The sequence below is a fragment of the Odocoileus virginianus genome, chromosome 7 (assembly GCF_023699985.2).
Source record: "Odocoileus virginianus isolate 20LAN1187 ecotype Illinois chromosome 7, Ovbor_1.2, whole genome shotgun sequence".
NCBI classification, from domain to species: Eukaryota; Metazoa; Chordata; class Mammalia; order Artiodactyla; family Cervidae; genus Odocoileus; species Odocoileus virginianus.
In genome coordinates this window covers 57,527,372-57,548,058 of record NC_069680.1, presented here as the reverse complement: position 1 = coordinate 57,548,058, position 20,687 = coordinate 57,527,372, and the positions used below count along the sequence as shown (strand labels likewise).

The 20,687-nt window shown below is 36.5% G+C and overlaps 1 protein-coding gene across 2 annotated transcripts in view; it reads left to right on the top strand.

The window, feature by feature from the left end:
* Window positions 1-20,687, top strand: part of CTNNA3 (catenin alpha 3) — a 1,809,955-nt gene that overhangs the window by 415,111 nt on the left and 1,374,157 nt on the right. For both annotated transcript variants that reach the window (XM_070470726.1, XM_070470725.1), the window contains exon 6: window positions 19,718-19,981. In XM_070470726.1, the coding sequence (XP_070326827.1) occupies window positions 19,718-19,981 (264 nt within the window). The remainder of the gene's footprint in view (window positions 1-19,717; window positions 19,982-20,687) is intronic.

Sequence of the window (20,687 nt, the reverse complement as noted above, 5' to 3'; positions counted from 1 at the left end):
TGGCAAAACCCACCACAATATTGTAAAATAAGTATCCTCCAATTAAAATAAATTAATTTTGAAAAAGCACCACTTTAAAAACAAAAATCAAGATTATAAGGTATTGCTTCCCTAGTATGAGGAATAGGTTTCCTAGTTCGGTGAATAATCAATACAGTAAGAAAAAATTAATTTACATCAAATTAAAGAAAGAAAGCAAAGCATAGGAAATGTGGGGGCAAATAATTATTTTTCTAACATTTTAATTAAGTGGCTTAAATTATGCTTCAAAGGCCTTAGTGTAATCTAACCCAGTTCAGTGATAAATGAAATTTAACCATGTATGAACATTTCAAAGGAGAGAAATCACAATTTTACTGCTCCTTTGCTCTCATCTATTATATCTATTAATATCTATAAATTTAGTACCTTACATTTAAATTATTATATATCTCTCTGATGCTTGTTTTTAGTGGTAAGAGTTCATTAAGAAAAATTTCACACAGTATTGCAAAAATTCAATTTGTTTTCTGCTACTTGCTATATGACATTGAACAAGCTGTTTTTTTCTTTATCCTTATAATAAGCACAATATAATTGGATCAATTAAGAAATATAGAATATGGAAACACTGTGAACCTCTACTAGGGTGTTTTCAGTTCTCACTGAAAGGTCTAACAGCCTAGTGATTAAGCCTCTGGATTCTGGAGCTAGATATTTTGGTTTATAACTCCACCTCCATCACTTACCAGTATTGTTTGCTTTAGACAGTTAACATTATTTGCAAAATGGGGATGATACTAGGTTTCATAGGGTTATTAGTATTAAAACATTTAATATATATAGGTTGGGTATAGCAGTGCTGACACTTAGTAATCACTATACACAGTCAATTGACCTGTGTATTAACATAATACATGGAAGAAGCACTGTCTTAGTATTCTTGTATAATTTTCCCTCTAAATACTATTTAAGACATAATTAGAGAATTTTAAATTTGTAATAGACTTCAGAAATTATTGTAATTTTGTACCATAAGAACAATCACATAAAATTTTTTTATTTTAGAATGACACCTCAAAAGTTAGACTTCTCATTTATTATAGTAGAAAAATGAGTTTGAGAGAAGTTAATAAGAGTAGCATTACCTTGTGCTTAGAACATGGATGTAGGTCAGAAGGATCTAGATTCCTGTACCAACAATAGTAGTAGTTCTATGAGGTTGGATGAATTATAAACTTTCTGTGCTTCTGTTCTTATGTATAAGGATGACAATAAGGATTCTTACTTCATATAGATGGGAAAGCACCTGGAACATTACCACCTATATAGTAGATGCTCAATATATGTTAATTTTTATTCATCCCTTCCTCTTGTCCCTTCCTCTTTTCCATCTAAAAATATATATCATATCTAAAGCTGATATGATAAAGAAAATGTCCCTTTAGCAATATGCTTATGCTTTTTCTCTCTAGTTTTTGTATATATGTGTGTGTGTGTGTACACAGTATGTGTATATATACATATATATGTATATATACACAGTAGGCTTTTGATTTGTGGTTATCATGGGGTACATATATGTAGACCTGTAATTATATCTACTTACTTTAAATAGTTAATCCTTTAAATTCAAATGCATCCAAAACTATCTACATTCACTACTCCCTTTCCCACATTTTATATTTACATCTTCAAGTTATCTTGTTGATTACTGTAGAGGCAGTTGATTTTTCATTTTGTTTTTTGATTTTTGTACTACCTTATTTAGGTGGTTGGTCATCAGTCTTTATTGTCTATTTGCCTATACTAATGGGATTTTTCTTTTCCTATGGATTCTACTTTTATATTCCATTTAGATATTAAAGATACTTACTTCTTTATTTTCCACTTAGGGGAAAATACTAAACCCTTTAACAGGTTTAGTATTGATAAACTCTTAGTTTTTGCTTGTTTGAGAAGTTCTTTATTTTTCCTTTGATTGTATATGGTACTCTTGCTGGGTAGAGTATCATAGATTGTAGGTTTTTCCCTTTCAGCACTTTGAATAGATGGTTCCATTTCCTTCTCACCAGCAGAGTTTTTTCATAGAAATCACCTGATAGCCTTATGGAGGTTCCATTGTGTAGGACTGATTTTCTCTTGCTAAGTTTAGAATTCCCTCTTTAAATTCACTGCTTAAATTATGATATGTCTTGGTTTTGGTCTGTTTGAATTCACCATGTTTGATATCTGTGTTTCTTATACCTGGATATCTGTTTCCTTCTTTAGCTTTAAGATGTTTTCAATCATAATGTCATCAAGTACAATTTCAACCATTTTCTCTCTCTCCTCCTTCTTGGACCCCTATAGTATAAATGTTGGTACACTTAATGTGGGCTCACAAGTCCCTTAAACTGCTCTCATTTTGCTGTTATGATTAGGTGATTTTCATTATTCTGTCTTCCTGATCACTTATGCATTCCTCTGTATCACCAGTTTTCTGTTAATTTCTTCTAGTGTGTATTTCATTGTTGTTATCATAGTCTTCATTTCTGACTGGTTCTTTTTCATATTTTCTAGTTTCTTGTCAGTATTCTCACAGTATTCTTCTATTCTTTTCCCTAATTCCATTAACATTCTTATTACTAGTGCTTTACATTGTTTACCTGGTAAATTGCTTGTTTCATTAGTTTATTTTTCCAGGCTTTTCTCTTTTCTTTCAATGAGACCAGTTTCTTAGTCTTCTCATTTTGCTTAACTTCCTCTGTCTATGAAATTAAGTGAAACAATTATTTAACACATATTGCATGCTAATAATAGAATGAATATCCCTATGTGGGAATGTCCCTGTATAGTATGTGTGTGCCCAGTGGCTTTGGTGGGAGAGAGAGAGATGGATTTGATGTGAATACAAATTGCATATTTACTCAGGGTGTGCTAGCAGTTATCATCTTGGTGGCAGTGGGGCAGGAGATGAAGAGGCTATGGCTGGATTCAGGTATGACTTGGTTCTTCCCCTCTGGTGCTTATCACTGCCCTATTAGGGGCAAGGACAGGTTTCAGATTGTTGGAGCTGAAGCCCTGAGGGCTGGGTCCAAGCTGGCTCCATTCCCTTTATGTTTGTGCCCTCATCCCAGAAAGGAGCAATGCTGGAGCAAGAGGAGCTGCTGTAGACACTCAATTTGGATGCAGGCTATGGTAGACATGCCAGGGTCAGAGATCTGTACTGCTTCTGATGTGCTACCTATATAGCACCAGTAATGCCTGCCCTTTCTTTACTTAGGTACTGTTTTGGGTCTAAGTCATCTTTGTCTCTTATAACTGGGCTCTGCCCTTAGCCTCTGCCAAAAGGCTTGCTCTCCCCACGCCTCTGTCTTGCCCCAGTGGGAGCTGTGCCTCAAAGCAGTTGGTGTGTTGGGATACAAGCTGTGGCAGTTTGGCTGTAGGCAGAAATGGGACTTTTTCTGATGAGTTGCCTGTGTAAGCATTAGAAGTGGCTGTCCCTATCCTTCTCAGATTCTGCTTCATGTGTGAGCCATGTCTGTATGTACAACCAAGCTCCCAAGCAGGATTGGAGTATTCACTCAGTTCATGCTTGGATGCATGCTGTGGTGATGTGGAAAACCTTCCCCCTCAACTCTGCCACAGGAACAAGCAAGTGTGCAAAGACCTCTCATGAATGGACTTTATAGTTCTAGCTGTTATTATAAGGTACATGATCCATGTTGATTTAATTTTTCCTATGGTATGAAGTAGGGGTTCATCTTCCTTCTTTTGCATGTAAATATGCAGTTGTCTGTGAACCATGAACTTACAGATGTTCAAGCTCGTTTTAGAAAAGGCAGAGATCAAATTGCCAACATCCGCTGGATGATCAAAAAAGCAAGAGAGTTCCACAAAAACATCTATTTCTGCTTTATTGACTATGCCAAAGCCTTTGCATGGATCACAATAAACTGTGGAAAATTCTGAAAGAGATAGGAATACCAGACCACCTGACCTACCTCTTGAGAAACCTATATGCAGGTCAGGAAGCAACAGTTAGAACTGGACATGGAACAACAGACTGGTTCCCAATAGGAAAAGGAGTACGTCAAGGCTGTATATTGTCACCCTGCTTATTTAACTTAGATGCAGAGTGCATCATGAGAAATGCTGGACTGAATGAAGCACAAGCTGGAATCAAGATTGCCGGGAGAAATATCCAATAACCTCAGATATGCAGATGACACCACCCTTATGGCAGAAAGTGAACAAGAACTAAAGAGCCTCTTGATGACAGTGAAAGAGGAGAGTGAAAAAGTTGGCTTAAAGCTCAACATTCAGAAAGCTAAGATCATGGCATCCAGTCCCATCACTTCATGGGAAATAGATGGGGAAACAGTGGAAACAGTGGCTGACTTTAATTTTTTAGGCTCCAAAATCACTGCAGATGGTGATTGCAGCCATGAAATTAGAAGATGCTTACTCCTTGGAAGTAAAGTTATGACCAACCTAGATAGCATATTAAAAAGCAGAGACATTAGTTTGTCAACAAAGGTCTGTCTAGTCAAGGCTATGGTGTTTCCAGTGATCATGTATGGATGTGAGAGTTGGACTATAAAGAAAGCTGAGTGCTGAAGAATTGATGCTTTTGAACTGTGGTGTTGGAGAAGACTCTTGAGAGTCTCTTGGACTGCAAGGAGATCCAACCAGTCCATCCTAAAGGAGATCAGTCCTGGGTGTTCATTGGAAGGTCTGATGCTGAAGCTGAAACTCCAATACTTTGGCCACCTCATGCGAATAGCTGACTCATTGGAAAAGACCCTGTTGCTGGGAAAGATTGAGGGCAGGAGGAGAAGGGGATGATAGAGGATGAGATGGCTGGATGGCATCACTGACTCAATGGACATGTGTTTGGGTAAACTCCGGGATTTGGTGATGGACAGGGAGGCCTGGCGTGCTGCGTTTCACGGGGTTGCAAAGAGTCCAACAGGACTGAGCGACTGAACTGATACAGTTGTCCCAGAACTATTTATTGAAAAGATTTTTCTTTCTCCAGTGGTTTGTCTACATACCTTTGTTGAAAATTAATTGACTGTAAACTTATGAGTTTATTTTTAAACCTCAATTCTATTCCATTGATCTGTATATCTATACTTATGCCAGTATCACACTTTCTTGTAGTTTTTTAGTAAGTTTTGAAATTAGAAAGTATGAGTCCTCCAGTTTTGTTGTTTTTAAAGATTATCTTGGCTATTTTGGGTTCCTTGCATTTTTGTAAGAATTTTAGATTCATCTTGTCAATGTCTAAAATAAATACAACTGGCATTTTGATAGTAATTGTACTGAATTTATAATTTAGTTTTGGGAATTATTGCGATCATAATACTGTTGTCTTCCATTCCATGACATGAAAAGTTTCTCTGTTTATTTACATCTTTTAATGTTTTTGTATTTTTTCATAGCTCTCAGTGTGAAAGTCTTGCACTTATTTTGTTAGATTCATTACTAAATGTGTTTTTGATTCTATTATATATAGTATTGTTTCCTTTATTTTATTTTTAGATTGTTCATTGTTAAATGTATAGATATATGATTCATTTTTGTACATTAACCTTGTATCCTGCAACACTGCTCATCTCATATATTGAAAAGAAAGTGAAGTTGCTCAGTTGTGTCCGATTCTTTGCGACCCCATGGACTGTAGCCTATCAGGCTCCTCCGTCCATGGGATTTTCCAGGCAAGAGTACTGGAGTGGGTTGCCATCTCCTTCTCCAGGGGCTCTTCCCAACCCAGGGATTGAACCCGGGTCTCCTGCTTCGCAGACAGATGCTTTACCATCTGAGCCACCAGGCCCTAATTAAAAAAAAAAAAAAAATTCTTGGGATTTTCTGTATACCAGGTCATGTTATACTCAAATAGTTTTACTTCTTTTCCAATTTAGATGCATTTTGCTTATTTTCCCTTCTTAAATTATTTTACTAGATACTGAATAGAAGTGAAAGAGGATATTCTTGTCTTATTTCTGATCACAGGCAGACAGCATTGTCTTTTAAGCATTTAGATTAAGTATGATCTTCCTTGGGTTTCCCTTGTGGCTCAGATGGTAAAGAATCTGCCTCCAATGTGGGAGACCTGGGTTTGATCCCTGGGTTGGGAAGATCTCCTGGAGGAGGGCATGGCAACCCACTCCAGTATTCTTGCCTGGAGAATGCCCATGGACAGAGGAGTCTGGCAGGCTACAGGCCATGGGGTCATAAAGAATAGGACATGACTGAGTGACTAAGCACACACATGATCTTCCTTACTGTGTGTTTTCCCCTTTATCAGGTTAAAGAATATCTTTGTCTTTTTTTGACTGAAACTGAATGTCTCTGAGTATTCATTCCTTACATATCCAACAGTGAATAAACATGGGAATGAAAATTCAACTTACATTTGGGTAGTAGGAGCTAGAGAACCTTATGGAACCATGGGTGATGTTCTGTCACATTCTTTGTGCAGTATTCTTTTGAAAGAGGTGATATGATGAAATTGGGTCTTCCTAGTAAGGTACTTTTTTCATACTTAATATAGAAAGAGTCATCTTCTACTACCTCATATTTTAGAGATCATATCTCATGTCTTTAACTGTTCCTGAGTTTAGGTAATGCTCAGTATTTAGTGTGAACTATAGTTTTTCTAAATCATTTATGTGGCAATCCTTTCTCTTGGACTTGAATTACCATTGCTATAACTTTATAAGATAATTAGTGATGCTTAATATCAAAGACAGTCTTATGCTTCATTTGGGCTACAGAGGTATTTGTGGTATAGTTAGTCATAACATCACCTTGATGGCAATAAATAAACCAGGTGGTTCTTGCTGATTCTTGTGTGCTATATTGAATGCATTTTTGAATGGCTTATTTCTGCATCAGAGGAAAACACCATCCTTCTAGGAGTTGTCCACATTCCAGCATTTTGCATCTGTTGTATTTATTATGGAAACAAGGCAAAAAAGAGTATTTAGTCATCTGCTGATTCCATTTGGTGCTAAACACATACTTTTCTCCAGAGTGCAAGAATGCTAATTTATTTTATATACCAGGGTGGATTGCAGCCATTCCTAGAGACATGAGTATTTAAATTGGCAAAAACTAAACAGTGGATACTCAGCACATAGAAGATACATTCACACTATCTAGTTCTTAAGTAAGGCAAAATCTTTGTTAGTTAGGGATCTGGATTTTAAATACAACTTACCTTCTAATAGACAGACATATACAATTGACCTTTCAACTACAGCCATAGCCATTGTGTTTTAAGTTCAGAAGCTTTCTGTATGCATTCTGGACAGTATGAAATAGTAAATAGTTTTACATAAGTAAAACTCAAAAGTAAATCATAATACATACATATAGGTAAACTTGTTTTGAAATCTGTCTCTGGAATAAGAGGGAAAAGGAAGCAGGAAGTTTTGTGCTATGTATTTTTGTGTCCTTTATCTGTCTTCCCAGGTATAACTATGCAGTTTTCTGGTATTTTATTCCCATATGTGATAGGATAATTTTTGTATGTGTGAGATATTTCAAAGTAATTGCAAAATTTTAATTTGAGTTTATGTTCATTCATTCATTAATAAGCATTTGGCAAATACCTTTCATGTGCCCCCATGAAGCTTACATGCTTTTGAAGAAGACAAAAAGCAAACATGGTAAATAGTAATAATGTAAAGTGTATTAGTGGTAAATAGTAATATGAAGAAAATAAAGCAGAGAAGGAGTATGGTATACTGAGAGTGAAATTGTTGAATTTTTTGATAGAGGGTGGAGGTCTTGCTAAAAAGTTGATTTTTGAGTAAAGACTCAAAAGACTCAAGAGTAAGAGAATGAGGCAGTCACAGATCCAGAAGAGTGCACCAGTGATGGGATGGCCTAAGGTAGAGGTGGGATGTGCATTGAGTTTTAGAGAACCAGCAAGGAGGTCCATGTTGCCGGATCATAGTGAGCAAGGAGAGTAGTAAGGATGAGGTCAGAAAGATATGTAGGATAGTTTGAGCAAAGTAGTGACCTGATGACATGCTAGACGTGATAAGATGCCTAATTCTCGATAAATGAAAGTAAAAGTGATAGATTTTGCTGACAAGACAGATTTGAGGTTTGAAAGAAACAGCGGTAAAGGCTGAGAAGTTTTTTGGCCTGGACAACTGAAAGAATTGCCACTTCCTGAACTGGTGAATACTGGGAGTAGGGGGTTGAGGGGTATTATCAGGAGCTCAGGTTTTGGTATGCTTTGTTTGAAAAGCATGCTAGAGAACCAACTGACTTTTATTTTTAGTTATTATTAGTTTTTATTTTTTGGCCGCAGCACATGGCATTTGGGGTCTTAGTTCCCTAACCGTGGATCAAATCCATGCCTCCTGCATTGGAAGTACGGCATCTTAACCACTGGACCACCAGGGAAGTGTAAAGAGCCAACTGACTTTATGTCGGCTTTTTTTACTCTCTTTTACCTGATAAATTTGAAATGCTCACCTGCCTCTCTGTGAAGAAGTCCTTAACCTACCCATGCTTTTCTTTTTTGTTGTTTAGTCACTAAGCTGTGTCTGACTCTGCAACCACATGGACTGTTGCCTGCCAGGCTCCTCTGTCCTTGGGAGTTCCCAGGCAAGAATACTGGAGTGGGTTGCCATTTCTTTCTCCGGGGGATCTTCCAAACCCAAGGACCAAACCCTAGTCTCCTGCATGGGCAGTTGGATTCTTTAATGCTGAGCCCTGCTTTTCTTTACAGTTCCTATAATAACTCTGATCTGTCCCACTAATTTTTTTTCACTACTTTAACATATTATTATTTAACAATTTCCAGAGAGTGGAGGACTTCAGAGTGGGTGCTTATTTTTACTTTGTATTTGTATTTCCTCGTAGCCCTTAGTTCAGTTCTACTGTATAAATACTTTGTTGAAATCAGCATCTAAGAATATTTAAAACTTAGGAAGATTATTAACCTAAGTTATTTATGTTTTCCTCAGTCAGATAGATCTGATTATTGGTTAATGTAGAGAGATCTAACTTAACTTTCTGAAAACATGTCCCATATTTAACATGTTCTGACTCCAGCTGGAGTTAGATCATGCTTGTCTATAGTAAATGATATGAAATTTATTGTGGTTGATTTAAAAGCCATTTGAAAATTTCAAGTTGGGGAGTGAGGATCATATTTGAAGTTTAGAGAGATTCTTCTAATTGTATCATAGACAAAATATTGTATTAGCCAAAAAGGTGTCTCTATTCTGTGATTTCTTCTCTCCTCCTTGTATCACACTTCTTCCCTTTTCTCCCTAATCATTTTTTCTCTAGACTACTACTAGTAATGAGGATAAGAACAAAGGGTACCGACTGGAGAAGTATTTGGTAAGGAGAATAACAGATCTTACCTAATGATTGGAATGAGGGAATAGAAGAGTCAAGGATACTCCTTAATTTTATTGTTAGTAAGTTGGGGGTTGGGGCCTTTTAGTCTGAGAATGTTGAAGGAGAAGCATATTTGGGAGTGTGTGTAAGAAAAGCAATGGGCTCAGTTTTGGACATGTTTATTTTGAGATCCAACTTGAGTTATTATCCTGGAGCTTGGTAGAGAGGTCACTTCCTGTTAACTTAAATTTAGTATTCAATGTCATCTAAGAGGACAGAGGAGAAACGTTTAAGGAGGGAATATGGCCAATAGTTTGCTGTATAGAGAGAGGTCATATAAGAAAATTCTGGAAAATATTTCACATTAAATTAGGTAACCTCATTTGGAAGGTAGGAATTATCATCCCCATTTTGTAACTGAAGTAAAGTTAGTTATTGGAGTGTTTTTGTAACCTCAAAACTCATGCTGTTTTCATTATGAGACAGACTTCATTCTTGGAGTTGCTCAGCATTTGCCTCACGTCATGTTTGGTAGACTCCTCAGGCCCAGGGATATGTATTATCCATCTTTCCAGTCTCTTCCAAGGTCAGGTACACATGTGGTATAAATATAAACCATGGAGGCTGCATTCATAAGGTTTACAAAAACGTCTGTGATAGAATATTAGAGTAGAGGTCAGGGATTTTTGTTGTTGTTGTTTGTTTGGCCGATTGAATTTCAATGGTTTTTAAATGGGCTAGATACACTCTAGTGTATGAGAGCTTCACCACTTTCTATTGACTGACATCTGGGCTATTCATGCTTCACACTTAAAATAAGCACCTGAGTTTATAGATTTAGCTTTGCAGTCATACCTTGTAGCAGGTGTCAGGCCTGCTGAATTAAACTAAAAAACCAAACAGTTTCTTTTTTTTTTTTTAACCTCTCGGAAAAGCAACCATTAAGCTATCATTACTAAGTTGCTATGTTTAGAGCTGTTCCTTTATCAAAGATAGATTAAAAAGGTCAAGAAGATACTTTTACTCTTTCTTCAAATATGTTTTTTGGCAAAATAAATAACCTTATCAATCACAGTTTAATTTCTAGTGTTACAATTTTGGCCTGAGGTTTTCTTATCAGCCTTATTCTAAAACTGAGTTAAGGAATGAGTTTGTTATCTGAGTTGTATTAGGTGTGACAATTATTTGTTAGGAAGGAATGCCTAAAATGCGTATTTTCTTTTGGGCCACTACAGAACCTACAGTCTGTCCTTAGACTTTGTGAGAGATAATGAAGCTACTGACAATAACAAAAGAAACAGTGTTGGGTAGAAAGAGTGTTAATATAGGAGCCAATCCTGGGTCTTATTCATAACTGGGCCATTAAATGAGAGAAAATAGTGTTTCCCTGTAGGAAGCATTATAGCTATTTAATAAATGTTGGCTTTACTAGAAACAATCAGTAATATCACATTTTATTAATTTAAAAAAATAATAGCACTTTTTATATCTTCTCAAGGTATTCTTTGTGAGAGAATAACTTGAAACATATTAAGCAGGATAAACCACTCCACGAATATAAAGTATTATTAACTAAGAAGTTGCATCAGTGTCCCTGGGCGTGGATCCCATTTATACTAAGTAACTCTATTCATTTTCTGAGATGCACCAGAATATTTGGGAAGCCGTGATTTATTTCTCTCAAGTGAGTTACAGAAACTTATATAAAGAATTGTAAAGATAATGATAATTATTTATCCTTGACTAGATATTAAAATTCAAGATAACTCTCACAGGTACTAATTAATCTATATGGGAAAAGTTTTCTGACTTATGGATATTTGAATTTTTATTAGATCAAGTGATAGAGTATAGACACAAATGGAAGGGTAGCATGAAGCACAGCAAGTGGATCTTATTGAAGTAGCTCATTTTTTAATGCTTTTCTGCTTATTCCTTTTACTATAATCATATGATAGATGACTTCAGATAATATTTATTTTTAGATATAAATTTGAGGCAAATAATAGATTAATGCATACTATATTTCTTTCAGATGGATAGAAAATGAATGCAATGTATTTCTGAACTTTATTTATACATTTTCTTAACTGACACAATAATCTGCATTAGAATTAAGTAATATTGCTTTCCTAGGAGGTTTCTTTGGAGTTTCAATATTCACTTTGGTGTATTTCAAATACTCAAGGTATGTATTATTGGCTTAGAGTACATACCTTGGGGATATCTCAATAAGATCATTATATAGTTTCTCAGTTTTCTATTTGAATTTGAAGAATTCTTTTATTTTCTTCTTTATTGATTTTATTATATTAACATGAAATAGAAAATGAGAAATAAGAATGGAAAATCAGTGAAGGTCTTTCTCTGCTTCTTAATAATGTTTTGATTATAAAATCTTCCATTTTTTAAATCTTTATTTATTCCTCAGAACCTTCTTTTTATCTCTGCAGTCTGTTCTTGTTTCACCATGTTATATCCCTCAGCTCAGTTAAGGCTCAGTATCCACTTCCTAATTTATGTTGGGGAAAAACATTTAAATTAGCAGATGTTTGCACTATTTTGATTTCTAATAGAACATGAAGCTGCCCAGTCCAGTGAAGCAGTTAGCAGGCAGCATCTTGGCAGAAAGAAGATGGGATAAAAGCCAACCAAGAATGGAATCCAAATAGCAAATTATCCATTAGACTTTTCTGCTGTATATCTCTTAGTCTTAAGAAAACAAAACTGCTCTTTATGGGTTCCCATCCCTCTACAACCAGAGTGGTTTTGTCAGCTCTAGAAATTTCATTTAATCACCTGGAAGAGAAGCAATAATTTGCATGTAGTTCTGCTTTGTCGAGCAGAGTATCTGCTGAGCTATTCCACTTGAGCAGGGATGTAGCTTAGTAAGGAAGTTTTCTCTGATTTTTTGAAATGTGAATTTTTTCAAGGGTGTATGGCATCAATTGCTGTGAAAATCCTTTAGCTTTGCCCTTTCTGATGGCCAAGTTATAGGAACTTTCCCTTCTTATTTTTGAACCATTTAGATTTTTTTCTTTTTTAAACAGAAGCCCTTAAATGGGTAGATGATATCTATAAATATATTTCATATTCAACTTTTTTCATCCTTCCTGTAATATCATGAGAAATGTAGCATGACAGGTCTATATAGCTTTTTATACCAGTGAATGTGTGCTTGGCTTTAGTAACACTTGTTTTGTTTGATTTTTGATATAAATTTTTAAAATTGAAGTATAATATGCATTCATGAAATGTATAGCTTATATACATACAGGTCAATGAATTTTGCAAGCTAAACATACCACCTCCAAGGTAACAAGTACCCAGAGCAAGACACTGAGAATTACCAGAATTCAAATGATCCCTTATGCCCCTTTCTAGTCTCTAATCACTCTGGAAGAATAAACACTATTCTGATTTCTAAAATTATAGATTAGCTTTGCTGAGTTTGAACTTTATATAGACAGACTCATATAATATTAATATGTACTCTTTTATGTCTGTATTTTCATTCCATATTTTATACTGTGGCATGTAACTACATTTTGTTCATTCTTCTCACTTTGGGTTGCTCCTAATTTGGGTCTATATGAAGAGTGTTTCTGTGAGAAATTTTATATGACTTTTAGTGAGCATGAAAATATTTCCATAAATGTGTATCTTCTCCAGGACTGGAACAAAGTTGGCTTGTGGGAATATACATATGTATTAAACTTTAGTAGACACTATCAGTTTCCCAAAGCAGTTGTATCAGTGATTTCACTAAAATTTGATGTAAAGATAGATATAATTTAATTGTACACTTTAGCTTTTTGTAGAATTATCATGTGCAAGTTTGTCTAGACTTTCTGGATTATGTGTATTTTCCATATATTTGTTTTCTTGGAATAATCGTACCCCAAGTTTCTTACCCTTTCTGAATATAACTTCCTCTTGCTTATTTCTTACTCATTTTTCTATTTGTTTCTTAAAAAAATGATTAAGATCCTAATATGTGCCATGTGAATTGAAAAATAACTAAGCTATGTGCTTGCATTCAAGGGAAGTGTAATGAAGTGAGGGAGACAGCAATATGAATAGATGTATTTTTAATTGATTTCACTAGAATCTAAAATGCTTCTTCCTTGATCTATTGTTTCTATGTTTAGTAAAAAAGTTCATCAACAACTTGTAAAGTTCATTTATAATTTCTATACTGTTAAAAAATCATGGGCACTTCAATATAAATTTCCCTTTTTTGAAGCAAATGAACCCTATATTTTTAGCTCCCTCATACAGAAGTCATACAGTCTTCCAAGTTGTTCTTTTTTTAAAATTTTTTGATTCCTTTTTAAAGAATATAGTGACCATAATTGTCCACAGTATTTGGGGCCCTAAACTCTAAGAGATGTATGTGTTTTTCTTGCTTCTTTGTTATTTTTGAGAGTTCAATATCTTCTGATGTCCTTTTTGTTAATTTACAGTACATATTTAGTTTTTGGGGCTAGCGCAGAAAACTTTCAGTTTTAGATCTTCAAGAAAAAACTTATGATTACTCCCAGGTTCTCCTTTTTGTAACATTTATCCTGGTGAAGACCCTGTAACTTCCACACACATGACTTTAGCTCCCAACTATAAGCTGCTGATTCACAGATCTCTATTTCTTGTTCAATTCTCAATCCATGTGTAGTATATTTTTATTTGGATATTATGCTGCCATCTCACATTTGGCAGATAACAAAATGTACTTTGTCTTACTCTTTCAAATGCATTATTCTTTCCATATTCTCCATCTTAGCAAATGCATCATGAGGTACACAATGGTTGAAACAATTTTCTAGATGCTTCTAGATCCCTCCATTCCTTTCCCCCATCTAAGTGTCACAAAGTCTTACCGTTTGTCCCTCGTAAATATTTCTGGACCCATCCTACTACAGGCTAGCAAGAGTGTTCAGCATTTAGGTCCTCATTGTCTCTTGCATGGATTATTGCCTGGTCTCCCTGACTGAAATTTCATTCTCTTAGTCACTAAATGGTCACTGCTAGAGCAATCTTTGAAGAACACACATCTGAGCTTGTTGCACTCACAACTCTTTAGTGTGGCATCTGCCTGCCTTTCTAGATGGATTCATCACCATTCTTGCTCAGCGTCCCTATGCTTGTAGAGCTACTTGCAGTAGCATGCATGCTCCGTGCTCTGTTATGCCTCAGGCCTTTGCACATGCTGTTTTCTTTACTTGTTGTTTTTGCAACACTGTTCACAGGAATAATTTTTACTCACTGTTTAAGAGTCATCTCCTCTGACAATTTTTCTTCAGTTCCCCTCAAGCTGAAGAACTTTCCTCTATGCTATCAATAACTCTATTTTAACTCCCATGTAAACTTTTTGTTTTCCCCTTCTGATCTGTAAGCTCTATATCTTGCTTGCTTAACATTTAGCACACTGCCTAATATATAAAGGGGGGGGGGCTCAACAATATTGTTGAATGAACAGTTGAATTAATTAACTGATAGCTTAGAGTCCTCCTTTTTTATACTTTATGATCTTTAAAATCCCTAAATATATTTTGTTCTCTTGCCAGGGTTAAAACTCATATGTTGCTTCTCTACCCACTTGCACAGACTTGTAAGGTCTTCTTTTTAAGTCCCATCTGTGTATTTCTTCATCAGCTGGAAGCATTTAATGTCTCCTTAACTTGGAAATCTCATGTAAGCTTTTTCTTCTGGAGCATTGAAAAAGATATTAAATAAGTACTAGTCCTCAAGATGCAATTCTTTACAATTCTTCATCCAGAGAAATCCCTAAATGACCCTACCATTTAATTCCTATTTTGACCTGGTTTTAAATTTAATAATAACTAATAAAAATAAATGGAAAAAATCTGAAAAAAAAATTAAGTATAAATAGACAGCTTATGGACCTTTGGTATGATTGCTAAAGCAAAAGAACCACTTTTGTTTAGAAGTGTGACATTCATTAGCTGTCCTTTTATTTGTGTGCTTATTTACTACATTAAATTTATCCTTTGGGGTGTCTTTTAGGAGAAATAACCTTGTCTTCTCAATTTTTCTTTCCTAAACTCTGTAAACTGCCTTCTTTTTCCACCTGCTGCCATAATATGATATTTTTGTAACATTCACTGAACTTTTCTAACAAGCTTTGTTGGCTTGCCATTTAGGCTATCAGTGCTCATTAAGAATTCTGTAATTGCTTTGGGCAGAGATAACAAGGCATAGGCTCAAAAGCCAAAATATATTACAATTTTTAAAACTTCAAAGTTCCTAGAGCATAAAAGTTAACACAATTAACAGTTATATATATATATATATATATATATATATATATAAGGAATAATGTTTTAACTTTATCCTTCTTTGTAATAATACATGTTCACCGACTTTCATCTTCCAGAAACTACCTAAACATTGACCTTGTCATTCTAAATAGAGAAGTATAATGTGCAGGTCATTTCAGAAGAAGTTATATAGTTATAGCTATACTGTAATATGCAGAGAATTTTCTTCAGTTCTTTATGAATATTTATACATGGTGTCATTATTCTTTGGAGGAGTGTACATCCTTTTTAAACATTAAATTATTTTTCCTCTAAGTCACATTGAGATAAATGTAGATAATGAATCCACCTGCTAATGTAGGAGAAGCAACAGATGTGGATTTGATCCCTGGGTTGGGAAGAGCCCCTGGAGTCAGAAATGGCAACCCACTCCAGTATTCTAGCCTGGAAAATTCCTTGGACAGAGGAGTCTGGTGGGCTACAGTTCTTGGGGTCGCAAAGAACTGGACATGACTGAATGAGTGCGCGCGCACGCGCACACACACACACACACACACACACACACACACACACAGTTGTACAAAACTGTTGGGAATATGAAAATCACTAAGACTATTACAGAACAAAAACAGTGCCCCAAGTTTGATAAATTTTAGGAATAAAATATTTCTGAATGCTTTCTGTAATTCTCTACTACTTTACAAGCATACTCCAATTCTGTTACGCCACTGACTGAATCCCCTTACCGGGTTGGCAGGAGTACAGTTATCCTCATTTTTACAGATGGAAACACAGACACTGATAAGTAGACTTGCCCAGCTTAGTACTAAGAGCTGAAACTAGAACCCAGACCAGAAATCTATAGGGGAAATCATAGCGAGTCAAGAAAATCATGCAATGTCTTTTCTGGGGTTATTAATGAGTATGAACAGTGAGTTGACAGCTACTTCTAACTGTCCTCCTGCATCTTGTAAAAAAGTTACTCTCTCTCAAAGGCCACCTGAAGTAGCAGACAGCCTTTATTTTGAGAAAAGGAGGAGCTAAAAATATAGTAGTGCAGCCATTTATTAGCCCCAGGCAGCATTATTCCAAGATAGAGGAGTCTTGTGAATTAGTCATGGGATTTGCAATCAGAAGATTTAAGTTTACATCTCAGTTCTTCTGCCAGCTTTTTAATCTCCCAATACTAAATACCTATTTAGCCAAAATGGGGCTGATAACACCAGCCTAACTGCCTCAAGGGGTGTTGTGATGATCAGTGAGATACTATCCAGAAACACTTTATAAACTGTAAGTCATTGTATAATACATATGACCCAGCAATCCCACTCCTGGGCATACACACCGAGGAAACCAGATCTGAAAGAGACACGTGCATCCCAACATTCATCGCAGCACTGTTTATAATAGCCAGGACATGGAAGCAACCTAGGTGCCCATCAGCAGACGAATGGATAAGAAAGCTGTGGTACATATATGCAATGGAATATTACTCAGCCATTAAAAAGGATTCATTTGAATCAGTTCTAATGAGATGGATGAAACTGGAGCCCATTATACAGAGTGAAGTAAGCCAGAAAGATAAACACCAATACAGTATACTGACGCATATATATGGAATTTAGAAAGATGGTAATGATAACCCTATATGCAAGACAGAAAAAGAGACACAGATGTATAGAACAGACTTTTGGACTCTATGGGAGAAGGCGAGGGCAGGATGATCTGAGAGAACAGCATCAAAACATGTATATTATCAAGTGTGAAACAGATCACCAGTCCAGGTTGGATGCATGAGACAAGGGCTCAGGGCTGGTGCACTGGGACGACCCAGAGGGGTGGGATGGGGAGGGAGGTGAGAGGGGGGTTCAGGATGGGGAACACATGTAAATCCATGGCTAATTCATGTCAATGTATGGCAAAAAACACTACAATATTGTAAAGTAATTAGTCTCCAACTAATAAAAATAATTGGGGGGAAAAAAAAGCAAAAAAACACAAGTCCTCATCTTTGTATAATAGCAAATGAGAGAAATCCTTTTCCTGCGAGAAGCTGTTAAGATCATGTCTTAGCAGTCACACTGACTTGTGTTACGATGCAAGAAATGCTACATGTAGCTCAGTCAGTTGGCGCCGGAACCCATACCATACCTAACTTTCTGAAAGATAAAATTTGGGGGTATGTCAGATAAAAATTAAACATATAATTTATGATTTTTTATACCCCTAATTCTGAGTTTCCAGACTTTTTAAAGGTATTACTACATTTGAGGCAATAAATACAAATCACTGTGCAACAAATCGTGGAAAGTTAATGCGTAAGATCCTGGAGATGTCACTCTTGCAGGAAGCCAGTTTTCTCATCTTTAAAAAGAGAAATAATAGGTACCATGAGTTTTTATAAGTATTACATGAGATATTATGTGTGGAATGCATAAAATTATTGTTCAGGTCACTTGAGTTAGTTTTCTTTAAAGTGCACTTTTTATTTTATATTAATAATTTTAGATTTCTGGGAAAGTTGCAAAGATAATACAAAAATTTCTGATCTACTCTTCTGATTTCCTGCACTGTTAATGTCTTACATTTGCCACAATGAGCAAACATTGATGAATTGCTGTTAACTAAACTCTGGACTTTATTTGGAATTCATCACTTTTTCCGTTAATGTCTTCCTTCTGTTCCGGGATCTGATCCAGGGTTCTGTGTTGCATTTACTTGTCATGTCTCTCCAGTTTCTCTTCTCTGTGATAGTTCCTCAGTCAGTCTCTTTGTTTTCTGGGACCTTAATCAGGAATACTGTCCAGATATCATGCAGGATTTCCCCCAATCTGGTTTTGTTTGTTGTTGTTTTTTCATGATTAGATTGAGACTATGGGCTTTAGAGAGAATTCCGGGCAGGTGAAGTAGTCATCTTGTCATAATATATCAAGAATCAATCGATATCCTTGTGACATCATTGATGATGTTAACGTTCATCTCTTGGCTAAGATAGTACTTGCCAGGGATTTTTCCTGTAGGTTTGAGCTGGTTTTGATCCACTATCACTTACATAGGACTTTCTCTTTCCTCTCCTCCCACTGTTTGAAATGCTTTTTATTTATATTTATTGCAAATGTCGTCTCTGAGGAATTATCTCCTCTGACCACCCAAGCTAAACTAGCTTCTCATCTTGTCAGTTGCTGACACTCACTTTTGTGTTTTCCTGATGGAATTTGTCATTACCTGAGATTGTCTTATGTATTTGTTTACATAATTTATCATTTGCTTTCGATCCCCTTTCCCTCAAACAAGAATATAAGCCTCAGGAGAACAAGGTCCCTGTAGGAATGTTCCCTTCTGTGCACTTGACATCTAAGCACAAGGGCTGAGCTGAGCTGAAGTCGCTCAGTCGTGTCCGACTCTTTGTGGCCCCATGGACTGTAGCCCCCTGGGCTCCTCTGTCCATGGGATTTTCCAAGCATGAATACTGGAGTGGGTTGCCATTTCCTTCTCCAGGGGATCTTCCCGACCCAGGGATCGAACCCAGGTCTCCCGCATTGTAGGCAGACGCTTTACCATCTGAGCTACCAGGGAAGCCTCAAGGGCTAGCATATACTAATTGCTCAATAACTATATGTTAAATAAATGTTGAAGAAAGAAAGATCCAAGATTAATTTATTAGCAAGTATTTCTGAAAAAGAATGAAAGATAGCTGAATGGTGGGAGGTTTAATTTAGTATTCTTAACTGGTTTAGTTTTAACAAAAAGATTAAATGGAAGTATCATGTGTATGCAAATAGGTAATCAGCATCCTTGGAATTGAAGCCCTCTTATAATTCAGTTAATAATGTGAAGGCCAGAGTATTTTTCTGACATAAGTATATGGCTGACACTTGTAAAAGTTATTGCACATCTGTACCATTGTGTCCTTTATTTGCTAATTGGTAAGCTTTATAGAACTTTTAACAGAATCAAGAGTGTAGAAATAATTTATGCCCTAAGTTTAACTTATAGTTATGACTTCCTAGTATCTATTATGTTTTTGTTTATATTGACAGAAAAATGGAGCTTCTTTGTATAAATCTTTCTTCCATAATCTCTCTTTTTATTTCTCTCCTCAGGACCTAAAATCTCCAAATCAGAGGGATGAAATTGCAGGTGCCCGGGCCTCATTGAAGGAGAACTCCCCCATACTGCATTCAATTTGTTCAGCTTGTTTGGAACATTCTGATGTTGCATCCCTTAAAGCTAGCAAGGACACAGTTTGTGGAGAAATTCAGAATGCCCTCAATGTAATTTCAAATGCTTCACAGGGCATCCAGAACATGTTAGCCCCACCAGAGCCTCAGGCAGCAACCCTGGGAAGTGCCCTTGATGAGCTTGAGGTAAGTTGAGAGAAAATTAAAATGTGATTTGATATACCTGTATGAAAATAATTAAATGTGTGTGTTTTAAGATGCTTGGGTTGGAGTTCAGAGTATGAGTAAATAAAAATCCTACTCAGTCTCAATCATTGTCTGTGTTTTCCAGTGAACTGATTAGCAGGTAGATATTCTACCGGTGAGGAGAAGGAAATGGCAACCCACTCCAGTGTTCTTGCCTGGAGAATCCTGTGGGCCGAGGAGCCTGGTGGGCTGCCGTCTATGGGGTCGCACAGAGTCGGACACGACTGAAGCGACTTAGCACGCATGCATGCATTGGAGAAGGAAATGGCAACCCACTCCAGTGTTCTTGCCTGGAGAATCCAGGGACGGGGGAGCCTGGTGGGCTGCCGTCTATGGGGTTGCACAGAGTCGGACATGACTGAAGTGACTTAGCACGCATGCATGCATTGGAGAAGGAAATGGCAACCCACTCCAGTATTCTTGCCTAGAGAATCCTGTGGACCAAGGAGCCTGGTGGGCTGCCATCTATGGGGTCTCAGAGTCAGACATGACTGAAGTGACTTAGCATGCATGCATGCATTGGAGAAGGAAATGGCAGCCCACTCCAGTGTTCTTGCCTGGAGAATCCCAGGGACGGCGGAGCCTGGTGGGCTGCCGTCTATGGGGTCGCACAGAGTCGGACACGACTGAAGCGACTTAGCAGCAG